Source organism: Bombus terrestris, chromosome 14, assembly GCF_910591885.1.
Source record: "Bombus terrestris chromosome 14, iyBomTerr1.2, whole genome shotgun sequence".
NCBI lineage: Eukaryota > Metazoa > Arthropoda > Insecta > Hymenoptera > Apidae > Bombus > Bombus terrestris.
Window position 1 is genome coordinate 1108968 of NC_063282.1, and position 11042 is coordinate 1120009.

At 33.2% G+C, this 11042-nt stretch overlaps 2 protein-coding genes across 6 annotated transcripts; one reads left to right on the forward strand and one right to left on the reverse strand.

Annotated features, from left to right (window-relative positions):
- Positions 1–82: 82 nt before the first annotated feature.
- Positions 83–9562, reverse strand: LOC100646198. Of its 5 annotated transcripts, none has more exons than XM_020866364.2 (9): positions 8247–8386; positions 7869–7934; positions 6078–7701; positions 5719–5953; positions 5529–5638; positions 5187–5433; positions 4917–5121; positions 4622–4823; positions 83–4526 (listed from the first exon to the last, which is right to left on the reverse strand). In XM_020866364.2, exons 2-9 carry the CDS (start codon positions 7874–7876, stop codon positions 2751–2753), a joined length of 4407 nt encoding a protein of 1468 aa, XP_020722023.1. In that variant the 5' UTR covers positions 7877–7934; positions 8247–8386; the 3' UTR covers positions 83–2750. The 5 variants fall into 5 exon arrangements, with proteins under 5 accessions (XP_020722023.1, XP_048267717.1, XP_048267716.1 ...); XM_048411760.1 differs by having other exon boundaries at positions 6078–7731; XM_048411759.1 differs by having other exon boundaries at positions 6078–7731; positions 7869–8042.
- A 93-nt stretch (positions 9563–9655) lies between these two features.
- On the forward strand, positions 9656–10910 carry LOC100646557 (ATP synthase subunit d, mitochondrial). Its single transcript, XM_003400320.4, has 3 exons — positions 9656–9857; positions 10273–10441; positions 10518–10910. Exons 1-3 carry the CDS (start codon positions 9742–9744, stop codon positions 10755–10757), a joined length of 525 nt encoding a protein of 174 aa, XP_003400368.1. The 5' UTR covers positions 9656–9741; the 3' UTR covers positions 10758–10910.
- Positions 10911–11042: the final 132 nt, after the last annotated feature.

Consider the following 11042-nt stretch of genomic DNA (forward strand, 5'->3'; position numbering starts at 1 on the left):
ACTATAACTTTTCTTCTTTTCTACATAGTTATTCTTATTATGATAATAGATACAAGAAGGAAATATAACTTTCGTTGTGATGTTATTTTTATGGTTTATTCTATTAATTTTGCTTGCCATATTAAGAAATCCGATACAAATGTATTCCGTGTCATATTTGTACTCGTGAACATTGTTGTTTAAAGTTTTGTGTACTTGTAGCTAGTAGTATATAAATACACGAAGAAGGGAAGAAATTGTTATTTTCTTGGCTGCTTCTGTTGTTCCTTATTTGAAAGGAAAGGAATAATATAAAATGTGTTAATACTAATTAAAAGCGAACAGGAAGCCCTAAATTGCAAAAACGCAATATACAATATGAAAGGAGAAAATATCAATGGTATTAATAAAAACATAAATAATTGATCGAAATTAACTTCTGAGATTAAAAACTTATAGTTGTATTATATAAAAAAGAAAAACGTGCAACGTACACACATCTATCCAATTATGTACATACTTGCATATATATATACATATATGTATATATATATATATATATATATATATGTGTATAATACGCACCACTTACACACACACATACATATACATACGCTTGCATACATCATACATACATACATACATACAATTGTATATTTATACCTATCATTAATACTACGAGTATTTTTATTTAATACAAAATAATCGGTGCGTTTATATTAAAACTGTACATATAGTGATAAACGTCCTTATTGATTTGGCACAGAGGTTGCACGATTTCTTATTCTTTGGTACTGGCAAACGATTCGTAAAGAAGATTTGAAAAAGCTGTAAACTACTTGTATGTGTGTGTGTGTATGCATCTTAATATATATATGTACTCTGTAAATAAGTTTGATTGGTATCGTTACCAATCTTAATCAATACTTATATTTATTTTAACAACATTTCAAAGATGGAAGAGTGTATTTTATGCAAATGAAATAATCGTTGCAATTTTTACGGTATCGACATTTGCAATGCCCAGGATATTATAATAACAACTAATATTACTTTAACATGAATGTAATATGACTAGAACAAAAATGAACGTTTAAGTGTCACTATCACCATGTATAAATACACTTATAACTATCGTTAGGCAACTTGATTGATTTATTTCTGCGGATTGTGATTTATCACAACTGATCAAAATCACAATTCACAACATTTCCGGAGACGTAAAAATTTTCATGTGCATTAATAATATCGCAGCTCTTCGTTCACTCCTTTATCCGATTATTTTCTTACCTTTGCATACGACAACCTGACTATGAATTCTTAATCTAAATTTAAATTTAAAAACAAGAACGATGGTAGGAGGAGAGACAACGTCGACGTCGTTGACTAATCGTCCGAAAAATACTGTTGCAAAAATTTATGGCAGCTACCGTTACATGTTACAATTGTTAGAAATACTTTCTTGTCGATGAACAAGAAATAGAAGAATATATATATTGAAAGTTAAGTAACATTTCATGTGAAGTAGCAATTACCTCAAAAAATCTACCACCAGTTAACGAAAAGTATGATTACTATGTTCAAATTTTACATGATTATATGTATAAAAGAACATATGTAGTATAAATATATGATTTGAGAAACTGAGAAGCTAATCTTTTTCTTCTAATCATGCATTGTACTTCTAATCGCGGAACGAATTTCTACAATTTTGTTCATAAATAGTTTAAAAAAATAAAGTTCACTCCAAAAATAATAGATACATGTCATTTTTTACTATACACTTTTACGATAATCACGTTCGACCGGTTGACTAATCCGACCATGTGCTTTAAACCACTCAAAAACTAGACAATCTAACATAACTGATTATATTTGTGCGCATCTCTGTTCCAGAGTTGTACTTTAATTTGAATGGTAAAGTTCTAGAGGTTTTTACTGTATCCAACGTTGACTTTCCATTATTATATGTGTGCAAGAAAGGTCAAATAAAGTTTCGACATTCAATAATTGGTCTCCGTCGTTTGTTATCTATAAGGAGCATTTAACAAGTTCCCGTACGTGGCGTCTGAGTTACCAACCAACGTATATCTCGCTCAAAGTAATCCTATGTTTGCCGCCGGAACTAATCTATGACAGCTTCTTGTATTTTGGCGGCCGAGGAAAATTGATCTGCGATCATTCCTCCAAGGGATAAAAGACATGAAGTTCACACGTAGAAGAGGCCCAAAATGGGTGCTTCAAAATTTTCCACTTTCTGTTCCGCAATTTACACCGAACATTTCCTAAGTGAAATAATGAACTTTATCATGAAGTAGCACACCGTTGTTCAGCTTTCTAAGACGTTTGATCTTGATCTGTTTGTGAAGCTTGCCTATGGTTTTGTAATACGTTACAACATTGATAGTCTGGTCATGTTCCAGTAACTAAACGTTAGATACTACTCATGTCTATATTGCGTATGGTGTGAAAACGACGCCACGAATGGAAACTTTTTGAATGATCCTCATAATTTAATATATAATTTAATATATAAAAGAATTTCACTTCGACTAGTTCACGGTCTTGAATTTCTATGATTTTGTATAGAGAAAACGGAACCGAAATAGATTTAATATTATGTCGGAATATTGACATATATACCTTAGTGATATAGCATATTCTTTGATTATTTACGATTGAAATAGTTTTATAGCAAAAATTATATTGGAAAAGTTACTCGGTGGGTATTTTAAAATGTTAGGTAAAGGTACTGAAATTCTCTGTATTAGTTAATAGTAACCGGAATAATGATGGTATCCTGGTCTTGGTGGATGATACGCAGCAGGACTTACAGGATAACTTGGATTGTACCCTGACAAGGGAGGCGGTGGAGGAGGAGAAGGTAGAATTCGTCCATCAACCGCGTCAGGTACAATATGTGGATTGCCAGAACCTGCTGGTTGAGGACTCGTTATTACCCGAGCACCGGATCCGTGTAAGTGATGTGGTCTTGAAAGAGTGAGATCTACAGTGTGACGTCCACCGGGTGTAAGATCTAAACTTACAACCCTGAGAACATCGCTATGAGGGTAGGGTGGAGGAGGCGGTGGAGGTGGTGGCGGTGGAGGCGGTGGAGGAGGAGGAGCTGGGGGAGGTGGTGGTGGTGGAGGAGGGGGCGGCGGTGGCGGTGGTGGAGGTGGTGGCGGTGGAGGAACTACTGAAGAACCAGATGTCACCTGAGAAGATATAGGAAGAGGAGTAGGTGATATCGAATAGCTTCCAGTCCTGCTAAGATCAACACTTTGTCTTTCTGCAATTTCGTACAGATGATGATGATGATGATGATACCGTGCATTTTGTATTTGTACACCAAAAGTATGATGAAATCCTCTAGCAGACATATCCAAGCCCTGAAGTTCTCCGTTTAGAACAAGAGGTTCAAAACTAGTTCTTTCTCTAGCGAACTCTTGGTCGAGAGAATCATATTTATATGATGTTGATAGATCCAATTGCATTGATTTCTCTTTCACGGAGAGACTGAGATTTTGCACAACTGAATCACCTTCATCACTAGATAAATTGTCCGCGGATACCTGATGATGATGATGGTGGTGGTGGTGGTGATGGTGATGGTGCACATCTTGATATCGGGGGTTTGGTGTTCCTGAAGGTGATACCAAGTCCTCTTGTTGAATATGTATATAACCGTTCGGCGAAGAAACACGTGGTATTTCTTCGTGATGTAAATACTGATCAATGTTATGTGTTCTTGGTGTACCGATGTAATCAACGGGCCGATGCAGTTGATAATCGACGTGTAAATGCGTGGGTGGTGTATTTCGGCTATCTGGTGTAGGTGCAGGAGATATCAGTTCTTCTTGTTGTTGTATATAGGACTCTAAATGGTTTGGTGATCTCTGAGGTAATGGAGATTGTAGCTGACTGGATATTGAATAAAGATTTGTGTCGCGATCATTATCATCCAATATTGGACTAGTTACTGCTCCTATATCCCGCTCAGCAGCATCAAGAGCAGCTTCAACTAACAAGCTAGCATTCGCACTTTCAGTTCTTCTATAAACACTAAGTCCCAATTTAGTATTTTCTATAATATCTTGAGTCATATTATCTTGTCTTCTGGTATTGTTTGTCGATGATGATACTTTCTCATCAATTTCCTTCCGAGTATCTTCAAACTCGTAAGAATTTCCGGTAACAACACTTGTTGATAAATGAGGTATAGTATTAGATACTACTGTTACATCTGAGGAAATTGGAGAATTGAATTCACCAAGCCATTTTTTACTTCCTTTACTTTGTAATCTGGAAGTGCTATATAGATCTGTTTCTGTGCGCACACCTTCTACTGTCGATTCTAAACCACTTGACATTGATGCACCCATCGGAAGCGAAGACGTTGCAATTCGTGAATTATGTTCCATTTTATACTTGGATGTAGGACTTGTACCAAACTCGATTATACTCGAATGTGTAGAAATACTTGGCGTTTCAATTTTCAAGTCATTTTTGCTATCATCCACAGATATTTTATTATCGTTCTCTTGCTGAAATCATAAATTATAAAACGAATATTGTGATTCGAAACGATTTGATCTTACGAAAATGTATAAGACAAGATATATTTTGGTGAAGAACAAACCTGAGAAGTTTTTCTACTAGGTCGCGGTGTTTTTCCACGACCAACATCTTCGACGAGCCCACCGCTATATGCATCAAAGGTATAGGCAACAGATCGTTCGATTTTTGGCATCATTTCTTCTGTAAGACCATGTACTTTTTTATAATGAAATTGTAAACATTGTTTAGTCGTAAAAGCTGCTTTGCAACCATTTTCTTTACACCTGCAATTAAAAAAAAAAAAAAAACAAGCACTCAATATCGTATTTACTAAAGAAATACGAAATGAATTATCTATAGGAATATTGCGATCCTACTTGAATGGTTTTACTCCACTGTGTGTTAACATATGTATTTTGAGATTACTCTTATTTTGGAACATTTTTCCACATCGATCACAAGTCGCGGCACCAACTACGTCTTTATGATGAACTTCTTTCATATGACGTTGAAGAGCAGCACGAGATCCCAGAAGTTTCAGACATAATTTACATTGAAACTCCCGGAGCACCTCAGACATATCTAAACATTCATGTAAATTGATAATAATCTTTATTGATAGATTTACAAGCTGTATAAATGCTTACCGTTATGCATTCGTTTGATGTGCACTTTTAATTTTTGCGGCTGACAAAATTTACGACCACAAAAATCGCATAATGGTCTTGAACGTTGAGGATTTTGAGCACATCCATAAGTACGATGCATTTCAAGGTAATTCAAACGTAAAAAGAATTTCTTGCAATATTGACATTGATATGCACCTCGACCTGCGTGTAATTCCGCTGCGTGTTTCATAATATTATCCTTACCCAAAACAGCAGCTCCACATACCTAAAAATATGGAATAAATCCATACATCTATACATTTGTTCAAAAATACAAAATGCGGAACGGTCGATATAAAGGGTAATTCAAGTGTAGTCTACCTTACAATGATATTTTCTTATGGTTAAACTATAATTCGTGTCATGAAAAATGCAGCAATGTAACCGATAGTATATTGGATGGGCAAAATTTAAATTACATCCTCCACAATCTGGGTAAATCAAAATAAAGTTAAACAAATGATATTGCTTGCTTATACTTAATTTATATTTTGAAAAGATGATACTATACTCGTTTTGTCTACTTTATTCTTCCGCGTCCATGCAGAAGATTGAGAGTCTGTCCAATATGTCAGCTCCATTCCTGACATAATATTCTGTGTAGTAACAAGGTGTAGTTCTCCCTGTTTTGTTATTACAGCTACGCTTCTTTCCTCTTTTGTTTCAGCAGGCCTAATATAACGAATCCAATTACTTTTTAATGGATTAGTAGTACTTATATACGAAGCTTTACCATCATTATCTATCTAAAAAAAGAGGAAAGAAGAACAATATTGTTTTATTATTGGAACATTTTAAGGATATATATGTAATGATTAAAATAGATGTAGTTTATACATACAAAAATAAAAAATATTGCATTGATTTTACCTCCCAAATGTGTCTCATGGGAAAATCATCAGGAATATCCATTTCCCTAACTGGTTGTCCAACAAGAGGACCCAGTTTAACATGCATTGGAACAGAATTTTTTGCATATATTCCAAGCCCATGTTCTGAATTGGTAATTTTTAATTCAAAACATTCAGGTAGAGAGTCTCTAGCATATAATGGTCGATCTAAATCTACAGTTAATTGCTTTTCCTCTTTCTGAGTTTTCATTTTTGTTTTACATTGTTCAGTTAATAAAGATTCGTCATCTGATTCATTATTATCTTCTGTTATCTTTCCATATCCTTCAGACATAGGATCATCTGATTTTATAGCCTTTGAAACTTCCGTATTTTCTTTATGTTTATTTAACCAACTTTCATATGATATAGAATCTGAAATAGCATATTGAGGTGTTATTAATGGACAGGCATCTTGTAAGTGACGATTATTACATTCTTGGCAGAGCTTTATTTTAATGGCTAATCTCTGTGGCTCAGACATTAGGCTTTCAACATTTGTTTCATTTTGAAGCTTTTCAATTGTAATTGGAGTTGTACCATCTATTGTAGAACAAGCATTTTTATCTTCTTGCACAATTATTCCGTCTTGCGGTGCTTTCCGCACATCGTGATGTTTACGATTTTTATGTTCATTAATGTGTTTGTGCCTTTTTCTCCTGTGTTTATGTACAAAATCATCTACAATCTCCTCAGATGAATCTTCTTTTACATTTTCATCGTCATCTTCGTCAGTATCGTATTTCAATCGCTTTCGTTTCTTTTTCAATTTTCGATCTTCTATTTCTTGATCTGTATTTATGTTGATATTTGAACAACTAGAATTTGTATTGACATATACCATACCGCTTGGGTCGTTCTTGTCATCTTTTGTCTCACTAAATTGGATGTGAGAAACCATGGTAGATGTTGAATCTGTTACATTTGAGATTTGTTCTACCACATTTTCACCTACACTCTTAGCAACTGATGATGTTGCTAAACAATTAGACCTTGATTGCTCATTTTTGTCATCAACCATCACAATTCTTTCCATATCGGCATCTCCAATATCATGATAAAGTACATTTTTGTTAATATTTACATTTGCTATATATTCTATGCTATCTATGTGTTCAGTCTTTGATATAACAGATTCAGCTGTCTTCGTACTAATACAAACATTGTTTTTTAAATTCGACTTTGACTCTACTTCACTAACTGACCTAGAGTTGTCTTTTTTAAAGGAAATTTGTTCCTCATCTCCTGATGTTATATCACTAGAAGATCGTTTAATAGATTCTAATGGCGAAACAATATTTTCAGTTTTAAAACGTCTTTTTCTTTTCCGTTTATCTTTATGATGTTTAGCTTTATTCTTATGATGCTTAGATCTTGAACTATGCCGGACATGTACATCAGTATCATTGGACAATTTTGTTTGTGCTGTATCAACAGAAAGAGATTCAGATTCTACAACTGTTCCACTGCTTTGTTTCCTTAAACTTCGACGTACAAATTCTCTCGTATCTTCTATCAAATCTTCAGTCTGCATCGATTCTGTTTTGCTCTTTTTATCCTGATCCATTTCCTTTTCCTCTTCTCCATTACACTTAAGGTTGTGTCTATTAAACAAAAATATGCAGTTGAGTGCACTGTAAAATATAGATATAAAGGAAGTGTTAAGTCACAATAGTGTCTCACAAAAGTTAGAAAGTGGGAATCAATTTAAGACAGAAAACGTTCAATGGTTACTAGTATTTTTATAAATATTAAGTGAAAATTAATTTACCTGAACATATTTCGTATTTGGAGTTAAATAAAATAGACATTTCTTCTGTATCGGTCGATCCGTGTTCTCAAAGAAAATCAAAATCAATGAAAATCAGTGTAATCGATAAAATTGACGACTATATTTTTAACGAATAAAAAATTATCGATTATTTTCACCCCTCTGACAGCAACCCTACAAGATGGCGATTCGAGGGAAAATTTGGACACGATAAAGGGGAAGTCCCGCTTTCGAGTGATACGTATGTTTAAGTATCGATTAAAACGGTTTTTATGGCACAGAACAAAATATTTTATAACGTCGGTCTAAATAAATTTTGATTGAAAACTAAGAAAGAGGTACATTTAATCTGTCACAAGCATCTATCTGGAATCCTACCTGGAAACAGATTCAGCAAGATCCAGCAAGTAAACTGCAACATCTTCATCCGTTGACAGACCTAAGCGTTTTTTAAGAGAAAGCCAACGTTTGCCGTTGGTAAGACCAATCCGGACGCTTAAAAAGTGTTTCGTTTTTGGTTCTGATGTGGTTCCAAGATTATTGCTTTTATGATAAGAACTTCTCGTTAACCCCGACTCTCTCACATGTCTAGTAGTTTTCTTCGGCATAACTACATCGTAGATCTGCCGGTATTAAAGCGGCGAACTTGAAGCTACCGCGGAGGTCGCGCACCGATATTATCCTATCCTCTTTATGCTCATCGCCTGACCATCGCCGCCCACTCCACCCTTTCCGCCCACCCTAGTCACTCGCCACCCCGGCAATCACCCATCCACTAACACTCGCTAAATTTCTATTTCACTCTCTCTATTCTTTCGCTAGTCTACTTTCCTTCTCCATACCCCATGTACCCCGTGACCACGATCTTCCTCTTTTATCGATCCTGTCGTCGCGCTTCATCACTGCAAACTTACACGCGTTCGATGTATGAACGCGTACTTACATGAGAATGCATGTATGTGAATATGCATGCACGATTGTGTACATTCCTATGTTAGATGCATATAAATTTATATATAGTATACACACAAATAATACAAATATGTAATTTACGTTTTGTCTATATAATCATATATATGTAATTGTATGTGTATCGTGTATGATGAGTATATACATTTGTTCGTCTTCTTTATTAATTAGATGATTTTTTCTTATTTTACAATATCTAAATCAAATTTCTTGTTTATTACCTTCATATTTATTCTGTTCCATAATTATGATTATAATGTTTGCAATTAATTGAACAATTTAAATATATATATATATATAATAAATTATAACATAAACAATGTAAATTATGTTTGAATGCACGTACAATAAGGCGTAAGGTTGTATTACATAATTCACATTAATATGATAAGAAAGAATATACATATATGTACACGTGAATATTTTATAAATAATTTTTCAATTTACTCATTCTTATAACTGGTACGATCAGTAAACGAACGATTTCTCTGGAATGCTGCTTCTTCTATTTGTTATATACGTATTTATTATATACGTTTCTTTTCTTGCATAGTTCACTATTTTCGTATACGTGTTTAAAAAGGATAATTATTCGTAATTATTTATCACGATATCTCGTATTTACCTAATGCTGCTAATGCTTAAATGCTTCAATTTACAACGAATAAATATCGACTGAAACAATACCTTTAAATCGAATATTTATATATATCGAGTACTCTATAATCGATATCTCGTTTCGATATATGAAAATTCGATTAATCGATATCGGTAAAAAAGAATTAGCACTATATACATATAAGAGTATAGTCTATACAACCATATCAGCTCATAGATACATATCATACTTGTTCAGCAGTCGGGAATTGTGTTACGTTTGGATCGGAAGAATTGTCATAGAAAAATGTCACGACAAGCAATTAAAGCGATAAATTGGGCTGCTCTCGCTGAGCGAATTCCAGAAGCTGAAAAAGCTGCTTTGGCCGCTTTTAAATCAAAGTCTGATAAATATTTACAACGGTTAGTAAAATTCATAAGATCATTCCATTATTCGATCATTTATCCTGTTATATAATATTTTCACATGTTCCTATTGAATCCTTACTTTAGATTGGTCGAGTGATTTAAAAAATGTACTATTCTCCTTTATATAGAAATTAATGAAATTGTAGTTCTTTCCCATTAAATTTTTGTATGAGTAAATCTAGGTAAACTGACCTAACCTTGTTAGTACTGATTTCAAAATAGCTATAAGTATATTGCAGTAATAACTTGTCAGAAAATTGATTCAAACATAATAAACGAAAGAGTTGTGTCATTTAAAATAATCACTTTATACCAATGTAAATAAATTATTATATTTGTATAAAATATAACATATCCAAATAGATATAAGACAATAAAAAAATATTTTTATATAATATATATTTTATAGTATGATGGCTAATCCAGAAGCTCTACCAAAAATTGACTGGGCATATTATAAAAAAGTTATTGTGACTCCGGGTTTAGTAGATAGATTTCAAAAAGAATATGAATCATTATCAATACCATATCCAGCTGATAATTATACAGCAGAAATTGAAGCTGCAAAGAATGAAACCGTAATAATATATTTCTGTTTACTTTATATTTTATAATATAAATTGAATTTTATAAAGAATGTTAAACATGTTACAGGCTAAGAAAATAGAAAGTTTCATTCAAGAATTAAATGCTGACATTCAAGAAATGCATAAAGGTTTGGACAAGCTAAACGATATGATACCGTTCTCTGAGATGACTATGGATGATTATGTTGATTTGAAACCAGATGGATGTATGCAACTAGATAAAGTTACAACCTGGCCTCATGACGAGTCAACTCAAGAACATAACTCTAATAATGAAGATTCAAAAGAAAGCAGCAGTGGTCATTAAATTTAACTTGGAATGTGTTATAGTTCTGTTGTAATATTCATTATAGCTTCTCCATTGAGCTATTAACAATATATACTATTAAACTATTCATACAAAAATTTAGTAAGGTTCTGACACTAAACTTATAAAATATTAAATACATTGAAAGCATAATTTTGTTCATTATAATCGACTTTTAGTTAAAAATATGCTCAAACTATAAGTAAATCAACTTTGGTAATTTATTATTTGTTAAGTAATATTTATTAAGTAATGAATTGTTATGAAAACGATGTAAACAAAATA

Coding starts and splice junctions, on each gene's coding strand:
- LOC100646557 (XM_003400320.4), top strand. CDS start 9,742: ATGTCACGACAAGCAATTAAAGCGATAAATTGGGCTGCTCTCGCTGAG. Junction 9,858..10,272: donor TCTGATAAATATTTACAACG/GTTAGTAAAATT, acceptor TATATTTTATAG/TATGATGGCTAATCCAGAAG. Junction 10,442..10,517: donor AAGCTGCAAAGAATGAAACC/GTAATAATATAT, acceptor AACATGTTACAG/GCTAAGAAAATAGAAAGTTT.
- LOC100646198 (XM_012315756.2), bottom strand. CDS start 8,476: ATGCCGAAGAAAACTACTAGACATGTGAGAGAGTCGGGGTTAACGAGA. Junction 7,702..8,246: donor CTTGCTGAATCTGTTTCCAG/GTAGGATTCCAG, acceptor TTTGTTTAATAG/ACACAACCTTAAGTGTAATG. Junction 5,954..6,077: donor CCATGAGACACATTTGGGAG/GTAAAATCAATG, acceptor CTCTTTTTTTAG/ATAGATAATGATGGTAAAGC.